General features: G+C 46.0%; 1 protein-coding gene across 2 annotated transcripts in view; it reads left to right on the top strand.

The window, feature by feature from the left end:
* Nucleotides 1–12,732, top strand: part of LOC120945158 (deoxyribonuclease gamma-like) — a 54,691-nt gene that overhangs the window by 22,371 nt on the left and 19,588 nt on the right. Inside the window, exons 1-2 of one of the 2 annotated variants that reach the window (XM_040359059.1) lie at nucleotides 8,118–8,232; nucleotides 10,959–11,052. In XM_040359059.1, coding sequence (XP_040214993.1) covers nucleotides 10,972–11,052 — 81 coding nt within the window. In that variant the 5' untranslated portion in view covers nucleotides 8,118–8,232; nucleotides 10,959–10,971. Of the gene's footprint in view, nucleotides 1–8,117; nucleotides 8,233–10,958; nucleotides 11,053–12,732 lie in introns of those variants that run through there. The other variant, XM_040359057.1, reaches the window with a different exon arrangement.

Below are 12,732 nucleotides of genomic sequence, written 5' to 3'. Positions count from 1 at the left end.
CACGCAATTGTCAGTTAAAGCGACGCAGTGCCGGAAGCTGAAATTTCACCTGGTCAGGAAGGGGGTATATGTACCCAGTAAGCAAGTGGTTAAATTACTCATCTGATCAGGTTGCCGGGCCCCCCTGCTGGCCGGGCCCGGTACAACAGGGCCAGTTGTACTGGCCTATCAGCGGCCCTGGGAACACTGCTGCTCGGAAGGAAGGAAGGTTATCCTGAGTGCTCCAAAACCAGATCTGGGCCCCAATGTGCTGGCTAGCGGGGAGGGAGAATTTAATATAGAGTGCTGTACTGTTATTGTGATATAACTCTTTTAAATAACAAACATATCATACTTACCTCCACTGTGCAGTTTGTTTTGCACAGTGTGGCCCCGAACTTCGTCTTCTGGGGTCCCCGGTGGCTCTTGCAGCTCCTTCTTGCGTCGGTAAACCCCCGGAGGGTTCCAGCATTTGCGTCCATAGACACAGAATGCCGGACTCGGCCCCGCCCCCCGCATGATTGGATTTGATTGACAGCAGTGGGAGCCAATGGCTGCACTGCTATCAATCTATCCAATCAAGAGCCGAGAACCCCAGGCAGAGAGGTAGAGCACGTCTCCCCCGAGGGAACAAACGGGCTCAGGTGAGTAAAACGGAGGGCTGGGGGGCCGGCCGGTATCAGAATTTTTTTTCACCATAGGATGCATTAAGGTGGAAAAACACAAGGTATTATAACCCCTTTAAAGTGGAAGTAAACACCCATGGACGATTTTTACCTGTAGGTAAGCCTGTAATAGGGCTTAACTATGGGTACAGTAAATATCCCCTAAACGTACACCATTTAGGAGATATTTACTTGTGAAGCTGCCGGTGACATCACCGGCGCATGTGAGCTGAAGAAACGGCATACTGTGCTGTTCCTTCAGGGCCCTGTGCCAAAAACAGTGGCTCATGCATATGCGCAGAAGTGAAATCATCGGGGCTGGTCCAGTCAAATTATCCGGAAGCCCGCCAACGGGGAAGGAAGACCAGGTGAAGATAGAAGCCCTGTCAGGGCTTCGTTTTGAGATAAGTTTCACATAATGTGCTAGTAGGTGATGCATACTAGCACATTATAACTTTGTCTTGCAGGTTTAATAAAAAAAAAAAAAAAGGCGGTTTACTACAATTTTAAACTGTGGGCTATAAACTTGCTACAAACATTAAAAGTGATTGCTATGTAATCAATCAAAAAGCGCTATTTTATAAGAAGCTCTGGGTGTGACTTACATGTGTGCAGTTTTGGTTAGAAATGTGTGGCCTCTGATATCAAACACAGCCAGAAACATGAAAAGACAGGATATTGCTTATCACTTTTCTTTCTGTGATATCTACATCTCTGACAACTTGAAAATGAGCAAACTCAGTGGGCCATATTCTCAGTGAAGTTACGATGGAGTAACTCAGGATACTCCATCGTAACTCCCTTTTTTGGCCAGTGTATCTATGCTCCTGATTCTCAGAATCATTTTTGCATAGATACACTTAAGATCCGCCATCTGTAAGTCACTTACACTGGCGGATCTTAAATGCAATGACGCCGGCCGCCGCTAGATGGCATTTACGTGAAGGAGTCATTTGCATATGCAAATGATCCTTCTACGCCGATTCCCGAACGAGTTCGCGTCGCGTAACCGTCGCTAACGTCGTTTGCGTAAGCGGAAACTTACTCCTGCTATATGAGGGGTAAGTTTCCGCAAGTCTCGCGTAGGCCATGTTACGGATGGCGTCGGGTCCCCGTCGTGTTTTTTCGTCGGGTACGTCGTTTACGTAAGTCGTTCTTGAATACGACTTTACGTCAATGACGCACACGTCGGCGTCATTGACGTTTTCCGCCGAGAACTGGAGCATGCGCACTGGGCTTTTTGCAGCCCGGCGCATGCCCAGTTCTTTCGCATCGGGGGCGCGCTTCATTTGAATAGAAGACGCCCCCTTGGAGATCCGCCAGGCTACGCCGGGACACTTACACTCCGCTTTCCCAACTTATGGAGCAAGTGTTTGGGGAATACAACACCTGCTCCTGTAAGTTGGGACAGCGGAGTGTAAGTGCCCTAAGCGCAGCAGGCGGATATTTTTAGAGAATATGGCCCAGTGTTTCCTACCAAAGGATGGACACTTCACTGCGTAATGCCTCGTACACACGACCATTTTTTCCGTCGGAATGTTCAAGATAAACTCCGTTCAAGCTTGTCTTTCATACACACTGTCACACCAAATACTGACCGTCATGGACACCGGCAGTTACTTTTACGCATCTCTGAATGGTTGGTTAACCCAAAAAGGAAAAAGCCCCTCTGTTAAGATTTTACTGCCATCCATTAGAGAGATTGGGCCAGATTCAGAAAGATCAGCGGATCTTTCTGCTGGCGTAACGTATCCCCGATACCTTACGCCGCTGTAACTTTGGGCGCAAGTTCTGTATTCAGAAAGAACTTGCGCCCTTATTTACGGCGGCGTAACGTATGTGTTGCGGCGTAAGGCCGCGTAATTCAAATGGGGATGTTGGGGGCGTGTTTTATTTAAATTTGACTTGACCCCTGCGTTTTTTACGTATTTTTTTGAACGGCGCCGTCCGTAAAATATCCCAGTGTGCATTGCTCCAAATTACGTCGCAAGGACGTATTGGATTTGACGTGAACGTAAATGACCTACAGCCGTATTCGCAAACGACTTACGCAAACGACGTAAAAAATTCAAAATTTGACGCGGGAACGACGGCCATACTTAACATTGAGTACGCCTCATAATAGCAGGGGTAACTATACGCCGGAAAAAGCCGAACGCAAACGACATATAAAAAAAATGCGCCGGACGGACGTTAGTTCGTGGTTGGCCGTAACTAGCTAATTTGCATACTCGATGCGAAATTCGACGAAAACGCCACCTAGCGGCCGGCGGAAAAAATGCATCTACGATCCGACGGTGTACTAAGACGTACGCCTGTCGGATCGATCCCAGATGCAGTTGTATCTTGTTTTGTAGATACAAAACAAAGATACGACGCGGGAAATTTAAAATTACGCGGCGTATCAATAGATACGCCGGCGTAATTCTTTTGTGAATCTGGCCCATTTTATCCCACCTCCTGTCCTGCTGACAGCACAACATTCTTAGGCAGGTCATACATTGTGTAATTTTCTTTTTTTCAACTACAGGTTGGAGGAAACAAAATTGCTAAATTCCTCCATGAACACAGTAAAGCCGCGTACACACGATCGGATATCTGATGGAATCTAATGCAATGGATTTTTTTGTCGGATATCGATGAAGCTGACTTTCATCAGTCTTGCCTTACACACCATCAGTCAAAAATGCGGTGACGTAAAACACAACGACGTGCTGAGAAAAATTAAGTTCAATACTTCCGAGCATGCGTCGACTTGATTCTGAGCATGCGTCGACTTCCACACAGACGATTGTTTTTTTCCATCGTTTTTTTTATTCATAGGAAAAATTTAAAACATGTTCTATTTTTTTTTCACCGATGGAAAAAAGACCGATGGGGCCCACACGCGATCGGTTTGTCCGATGAAAACGGTCCATCGGAATGTTTTCAACGGAAAAAACGATTGTGTGTACCCTAAAACAAGGTTCACCCTAAAACAAGTCTATACCATTCCATCCAGCATACTGCCGACATGTACAGAATGCTGTTTTTTTTTTTTCTGGGTAGTGGATCCTGCGGGAGTGGGCGTTTCCTATTCAGAGACTAAGTGACGTGATGACAAAAGCTTCCCACCGGCGCATAAGCGCGTCATCAGTTTCCGAAAGAAGCCGAACTGCGAGTTTTTGCCACGTTTTCTGTTCATATCAACGGGGCCCAAATGCAGCATGCAGGACTTTTCAAAACGCTCTGCGCCCTTAGCAAAGTGTTGTAAAAAGTCCTATAATATTTAAAGGGATTGCCTTTTGGTTCCTTTTTTAGCGTGGTAACTAGTGTTGCTCACGAATATTCGTATTGCGAATATTCGGCTCGAATATGGCATATTCGAGTATTCGCGATATATTTCGAATTTCGCGGTGAATATTCGCAATTCCGAATATTCGTATTTTTTCAATTTTATTTTTAAAACAGATCACATCCTATCGACGTCTAAAAGCATTGCTGGTATGATTAGAGACCCTGGGCCGAGTAGCTAAGCTGAGGCGATCCTTTTATGTTGCCGAATTTAAAAAAAAAAAATTGCGAATTTTCGCTAATGCGAATGCGAAAATGATTGCGAATTTTCGATAACTGTGGTAGGAGAACTCTGATTGTCTCTGATGCAAAGGGGGGGGGGGGGGCTTTGTGTATGTTTCTGTTATGACTATTTGTATGTTTGATATTATTATTTTTTGTAAGAAGGAAAAAATTGCGCATACCTTAAAAAAAGGGGAGAATACAGCAGCAACTCAAAAATGTTATACAACATAAATTAATACAAGACAGAAAATGGAGTCGCTCTACAACAGGGGTCTTGAATTAAAATTCAAGGAGGTCCGGTCACTAAAATTTTCTTTGGGCCGAGGTCCGAATCTCAAGTCCCCATTTTTCCCCATCACAGCGCCCCTTTATATCAGGTGCCCCCATCACAGCGCCCCTTTACATCAGGTGTCCCCATCACAGCACCCCTTTACATCAGGTGTCCCCATCACAGCACTCCTTTAAATCAGGGGTCCCCATCACAGCATCCCTTTAAATCAGGGGACCCCATCACAGTGCCCCTTTACATCAGGGGTCCCCATCACAGCACCTCTTTACATCAGGTGTCCCTATCACAGCACTCCTTTAAATCAGGGGTCCCCATCACAGCACTCCTTTAAATCAGGGGTCCCCATCACAGCACCTCTTTACATCAGGTGTCCCCATCACAGCATCCCTTTAAATCAGGGGACCCCATCACAGTGCCCCTTTACATCAGGGGTCCCCATCACAGCACTCCTTTAAATCAGGGGTCCCCATCACAGCACCTCTTTACATCAGGTGTCCCTATCACAGCACTCCTTTAAATCAGGGGTCCCCATCACAGCACCTCTTTACATCAGGTGTCCCTATCACAGCACTCCTTTAAATCAGGGGTCCCCATCACAGCACCTCTTTACATCAGGTGTCCCTATCACAGCACTCCTTTAAATCAGGGGTCCCCATCACAGCACCTCTTTACATCAGGTGTCCCCATCACAGCATCCCTTTAAATCAGGGATCCCCATCACAGTGCCCCTTTACATCAGGTGTCCCCATCACAGTGCCCCTTTACACCAGGTGTCCCCATCACAGTGCCCCTTTACACCAGGTGTCCCCATCACAGTGCCCCTTTACACCAGGTGTCCCCATCACAGTGCCCCTTTACATTAGGTGTCCCCATCACAGCGCCCCTTTACATCAGATGTCTCCATCACAGTGTCCCTTTACATTAGGTGTCCCCATCACAGTGCCCCTTTACATTAGGTGTCCCCATCACAGTGCCCCTTTACATTAGGTGTCCCCATCACAGTGCCCCTTTACACCAGGTGTCCCCATCACAGTGCCCCTTTACACCAGGTGTCCCCATCACAGCACCCCTTTACATCAGGTGTCCCCATCACAGCACCCCTTTACATCAGGTGTCCCCATCACAGTGCCCCTTTACATTAGGTGTCCCCATCACAGTGCCCCTTTACATCAGGGGTCCCCATCACAGAGCTCCTTTACATCAGGTGTCCATATCACAGCACTCCTTTAAATCAGAGGTCCCCATCACAGCACCCCTTTACATTAGGGGTCCCCATCACAGCGCTCATTTACATCAGGCATTCCCATCAGAGTCCCTCTTTACATCAGCTGTCCCCATCAGAGTCCCCCTTAACATAAAATGTGCCCATCAGCGTGCCCCTTAACATAAAATAAGGGTCATACTGATGGGCACATTTTATGTTAAGGGACACTCTAATGGACAAGTTTTATGTTAAGGGACATCCTGATGGGCACATTTTATATGAAGGGGCACTCTGATGGGCACAAGAAAATGTGCCCCTTAACATAAAATCTGCCCATCAGAGTGCTCCTTAATACAAAAAGGGCCCATCAGTGTTGCTCTTAAAATAAAATATGCCAATCAGAGTGCTCCTTAACAATAAATGTTCCCATCAGCATGCCCCTTAACATAAAATAAGGGTCACGCTGATGGGCACCTTTTATGTTAAGGGGTACTCTGAGGGGCACATTTTATTTTAAGGGGCATGCTGATGGGTATATTTTTAATGTGCACACTGATAAGCATATTTTGTTAAGGGGCACACTGATGGACACATTTTGTTGTGCCCATCAGAGTGCCCCTTAACATAAAATATACCCATCAGCATACCCCTTAAAATGTGCCCATCAGAGTGCCCATTAACATAAAAGGTGCCCATCAGCGTGACCCTTATTTTATGTTAAGGGAAATGCTGATGGGAACATTTTTTGTTAATGGGCACTCTGATGGGCACATTTTATTTTAAGGGGTACGCTGATGGGTATATTTTATGTTAAGGGGCACTCTGATGGGCACAACAAAATGTGTCCATCAGTGTGCCCCTTAACAAAATATGCTCATCAGTGTGCACATTAAAAATATACCCATCAGCATGCCCCTTAAAATAAAATTCGTCCATCAGAGTGCCCCTTAACATAAAAAAAAGGTGCCCATCAGCGTGACCATTAATGACAGCACAATTACAAAAAAATCTGCCCATTCGTGACAACTAATTAACTTGTCACATACCTTGCATGCTGCGCGATAAGGAGAGCCCGGGAAATGCGAGCAGCAGGGGGGCGGGGCGCGCGCGTGACGTCACGCCCCAATCTCGCAAGGAGAGCCAGGAGTGGACCCGCATGCAGCAGGGGGCGGGGCACGCACGTGACGTCACGCCCCTACCTCGCGGCCCGTGACTGCTTGTCTTCTCCGCTCTCAGCGTCACTGGTTGCTGGGGAAACCCGCGGCCCCAGCAAACCAACGCTGAAATTTAAAATGATAATGGCGGTCCGGGCAGAAGCGCCACCCGGGCCGGACTCGGACCGCGGGCCGCCATTTAGTGACGGCTGCTCTACAAGAATAAAAAATATGTCTAGTGACAAGACATGTGGGAAAATTATAAAATAAGCAAGCGCAAATAACTTGTGAAATACACAGTGAAACAAATATATAAAGAAATATAGTCCCAATAATAGAAAAATAATCTTTCATAAAAATGTCTTTGATATGTGAAGTGAAAAAAAGTCCAAAGCATGCAGCATGAACGTGTTCAATCTTCAAGGTGTTTGATTGACAAACGGCTGTGACAGATGGATAGAGTAAAGAATCACCACCAATGCAAAACACTTTTTATTTTGTATTGTAAAATATCACGAATATTCTGAGCCAATCAGAGTGCTCCTTCCGCATTTGCCGAATATTCGCAATTATTTTGTATTGTAAAATATCAAGAATATTCTGAGCCAATCAGAGTGCTCCTTCCGCATTTGCCGAATATTCGCAATTATTTTGTATTGTAAAATATCACGAATATTCTGAGCCAATCAGAGTGCTCCTTCCGCATTTGCCGAATATTCGCAATTATTTTGTATTGTAAAATATCACGAATATTCTGAGCCAATCAGAGTGCTCCTACAGCATTTGTCGAAATTGCGCAGTAAATATCGCATTCGCATTTTGCGAAATTTCGAAAAAATATCAAGAATATTCTGAGCCAATCAGAGTGCTCCTACCGCAGTTATCGAAATTTCGCAATTATTTTCGCATTCGCAATAGCGAAAATTCGCAATCATTTCATTTCGATAAAATATCACGAATATTCGAATTTAGCGAATATATCTCGAATATTCGACTATATATTCGAGATATATCGCGAAATCGAATATGGCGTATTCTGCTCAACACTAGTGGTAACGTAGCAAAAAACACATTCGTGTTAAAGTAGCCTGAAGCTCTTGTAAAAAAAAATTTTTTTTACGAGTCTTGTACAGTAAAAGGAAGGGATACTCCATGCTGATAAGCCCTGAAGCTATTAGCACTCCGTCGTGACAAGAAGGAATTCCATTGATGTTCTCGGGTTGTATTATTGGTTGGTTACAGACAAAATAAGTGTAGACACAAAGACACTCATCAGCAGTCTGAGAAACCGGTTCTTCCTGCGGGTCGGTTTAAAGGAGAGGTTTTGTGTTGGGTCTCCCACAACACGAGTGAGTCTCTTCTACAGATAAGCGCAACATACAAGTAAGTGTATTTTTGTATTATAAAGCTGGTCACTTTCATGGGATGACAATGGCCCATCCGGACTATATTGGGGTGCAATCTCATGGATATAGTAGAGGATGCTCAGCTGCACACATTTAGCTGGATTCACGTAGGGCGGCGTATGTTTGAGCCGGCGTAGCGTATCGTATTTACGCTACGCCGCCGTAAGTCAGAGAGGCAAGTGCTGTATTCACAAAGCACTTGCCTCCTAAGTTACGGCGGCGTAGCGTAAATGGGCCGGAGTAAGCGCGCCTAATTCAAATAGTGAAGAGGTGGGTGTGTTTTATGTAAATGGTTGGTGACCCGACGTGATTGACGTTTTTAACGAACGGTGCATGCGCCGTCCGTTGACATATCCCAGTGTGCATTGCTCCAAAGTACGCCGCAAGGACTTATTGGTTTCGACGTGAACGTAAATTACGCCCAGCCCCATTCACGGACGACTTACGCAAACGATGTAAAATTTTCAAAATTCTACGCGGGAACGACGGCCATACTTAACATTGGCTAGGCCAGCTTTTTGGTGGAATACGCCTTACGTAAACGGCGTATCTTTACTGCGACGGGCAAGCGTACGTTCGTGAATAGGCGTATCTCGCTGATTTACGCATTCTAGGCGTAAATCAGCGTTCACGCCCCTAGTGGCCGGCGGAACTAGACAGCTAAGATACGACGGAGCAGGCAGTCGTATTTTAGCTACATTTAAGTGTATCTCAATTTGAGAATACACTTAAATGTACGACGGCGCAGATTCAGAGTTACGACGGCGTATCTACTGATGCGCCGGCTTAACTCTTTCTGAATCTAGCTAATTGCAATGAAGATCAAAGTAAACTGGGATTACACTGCTGGATTTTTGAACAAAACTTGTAATTTGAAGAAAGTTGATTGGACTTTATAATTGTTAGCGGGGAAACTGACATTCGTTTTCAACTGTAGTAATGAGGACATTTGAAGAAGCGGGATGCAAAATTATTATTAACCACTTTCAGCCCCGAAAGATTTGGCTGCTCAATGACCATTCTTTTTTTTTTGCGATTCGGCACTGCGTCGTTTTACTGACAATTGCGCGGTCGTGCGATGTGGCACCCAAACAAAATAGACGTCCTTTTTCCCCCACAAATAGAGCTTTCTTTTGGTGGTATTTGATCACCTCTGCCGCTTTTATTTTTTGCGCTATAAACAAGAAAAGAGCGACAATTTAAAAAAAAAAACAATGGCCCAGATTCTCGTATCTGGGCGTAAAACTGTGCCGGCGTAACGTATCTGGTTTACGTTACGCCACCGCAAGTTTTACAGGCAAGTGCTTTATTCACAAAGAACTTGCCTGTAAAGTTGCGGCGGCATAGCATAATTCAGCCGGCGCAAGCCTGCCTAATTCAAATGAGCCGGGTAGGGGGCGTGGAGCATTTAAATTAGGAGCGTTCCCGCATCGAACGTACTGCACATTGCGCCGTCCTGAAAATATCCCAGGGTGCATTGCTCCAAATGACGTCGCAAGGACGTCATTGGTTTCGACGTGAACGTAAATGGCGTCCAGCCCCATTCACGGACGACTTACGCAAACACGCGGGAACGACGGTTAACTTAACATTGGTTGCCCCTCATATAGCAGGGGTAACTTTACGCCGGGAAAAGCCTAAGGTAAACGGCGTATCTGTACTGCGTCGGCCGGGCGTACGTTTGTGAATTGGCGTATCGAGCTGATTTACATATTTCTAGACGTAAATCAGCGTACACGCCCCTAGCGGCCAGCGTAAATATGCAGTTAAGATACGACGGCGTAAGAGACTTACGCTGGTCGTATCTTAGTGACATTTTGGCATATCTGATTCTTTGAATCAGGCGCCAAGATACGACGGCTCAGACTCAGAGATACGACGGCGTATCTGGAGATTCTCCTACGAGAATCTGGGCCTAACATTTTTTTTTTCAATCAAAGAGCTTTTATTTGAGCAAAACAACAACGCACAGGGTATACATACAGCATACAGGTACAGCACATGTCCGGTGATCATAGATAAAAGGGCCTAACATTTTTAGAAGGAGGTTAGCAATAGGGGGTCCGTATTTCCCTTACATTGTCTATAAAAACAATTTTTTATATATTGGTATACACTTATATATTTTTTCTGACATGTGTATATACAGTAATTTGTATATGTAGTCACTGGTCACTTTATATATTTGTTATTCATTATTTCCCTCATGATCTGATGGGACTTACATGTCCCCTGTTTTTTGCAGTGTGAAATTACAGATTAGCACACCTTTTTCTAAGTTTAAAAAAAAATTGCCTAACGTGATCTTGTGTGAGATTACTGAGCAGGAAGTCGGCTGTGTGGTTAAAAAAACACGTATTACATCATCTTCAATTGAAACATTCTATTCTCATCTCATCTCAGTTGCATTGACAAACACATGAAAGATGGGGACAGACTGTCCCCGTCTTTCATGTGTTTGTCAATGCAACTGTTTCACAGTGACGCCTTGTAGAAAACCTTCACATAAATGAATGACATTGCATTTTTCTTGTCGTACTTTCATCAGCTAATTTTGCTCTGCTTATCTCTACTTTGGAGGAATAGCTGGTTTTTAGTTTCAGTTCGCTAATAAAGTCACGTGAAGGAAGTTGAAGAGTGAATTGTGTTTTTTAGCAATATGAGTAAAGTAAAAATGGATTGTCTGTGTCGTTCTAATCCTAGAAGGACTAAAAGAATGAAGATCGCTTCATTCAACGCCAGGAGGTTCGGGCTGAAGAAATGTAAAGACTGCACAGTGTTTCCAATCATCACAAAGGTGAGTTTAACAAAGATGCCTGTATGTAATAATACAGAGCCTCACTTATCTAAATGTGGAAAAGAAATGTGGAAAAGAGTTTTCTCATTTGTATCCAATCAGATTGTAAAGCCTGGTACACACTATGGGCCGGATTCACAAAGAGTTACGCCGGCGTATCAGTAGATACGCCAACGTAACTCGGAATCTAAGCCCGTCGTAAGTTTAAGGCCTCGTACACACGGACGGACTGTTCGATGAAAACGGTCCGCCGGACCGTTTTCATCTGACATGTCCGCTCGGAGATTTCTGTCTGATGGTTGTACACACCATAAAACAGAAATCCGCGCGGACACGATACGCGGTGACGTGGCCGCGCCGTCGCCGCGACGATGACGTGGCGACGTGCGCGGCCCTGGAAGGTCAATGCTTCCACGCATGCGTCGAATCACTTCGACGCATGCGAGGGCTTTCGGCCGAGCGGACATGTCCGGTGAGTCTGTACAGACGACCGAACATGTCCGACGGACAGGCCTCCAGCGGACATGTTTCTTAGCATGCTAAGAAACATTTGTCCGCTGGAAACCTGTCCGATCCGCCGGAAAATTGTCCGGTCGGACGTACAGACGACCGAACATGTCCGCTGAAACTGGTCTGCGGACCAGTTTCAGCAGACATGTTCGGTCGTGTGTACGGGGCCTAAGTGTATGCTCAAACTGAGATACACTTAAACCTAGCTAAGATACGACGGCCTGCGCCGTCGTATCTTAGGCTCCGTACACACGGACGGACAATCCGCTGAAAACGGTCCGCCGGACCGTTTTCAGCGGACATGTCCGCCCGGAGATTTCTGTCTGATGGTTGTACACACCATCAGACAGAAATCCGCGCGTAAACAATACGCGGGGCGTGGCCGCGCTGTCGCCGCGACAATGATGCGGCGACGTGGGCGGCCTTGAAGTTCAAAGCTTCCACGCATGCGTCGAATCAGTACGACGCATGCGAGGGATGGCGGTCGGTCGGACGTGTCCGGTGAGTCAGTACAGACGACCGAGCACGTCCGACGGACAGGTTTCCAGCGTGCTAAGAAATTTTTGTCCGCTGGAAACTGTCCGATCCGCCAGACAATTGTCCGGTCGGGCCTACACACGACCGGATCTGTTCGCTGAAACTGTCCATCGGACAAATATCGGCGGACAGATCCGGTCGTGTGTACGGGGCCTCAGGGTGCAATTTTTCCGCTGGCCGCTAGGTGGTGCTTCCGTTGATTTCGGCGTAGAATATGTAAATGACTAGATACGCCGATTCACGGACGTACGCTTGCCCGTCGCAGTAAAGATACGCCGTTTCCGTAAGAGATACGCCACGTAAAGATAAAGCTGCCCCCTAGGTGGCGTAGCCAATGTTAAGTATGGCTGTCGTTCCCGTGTCAAAATTTGAAAATTTTACGTCGTTTGCGTAAGTCGTCCGTGAATGGGGCTGGACGTAATTTACGTTCACGTCGAAACCAATACGTCCTTGCGGCGTACTTTAGAGCAATGCACACTGGGATATGTACACGAACGGCGCATCACGTCGGGTCACCAATAATTTACAGAAAGTCACAGGGGGGCGGGACTTATAGTTTCTGATTGGCTTTCAATAAAATGCTATGAGATATAGATTTGGCTGTGTATGGGTATACACATGGCAGCCCACTTT

The sequence above is a fragment of the Rana temporaria genome, chromosome 7 (assembly GCF_905171775.1).
Source record: "Rana temporaria chromosome 7, aRanTem1.1, whole genome shotgun sequence".
NCBI classification, from domain to species: Eukaryota; Metazoa; Chordata; class Amphibia; order Anura; family Ranidae; genus Rana; species Rana temporaria.
This window is presented reverse-complemented; position numbering and strand designations above follow the sequence as displayed.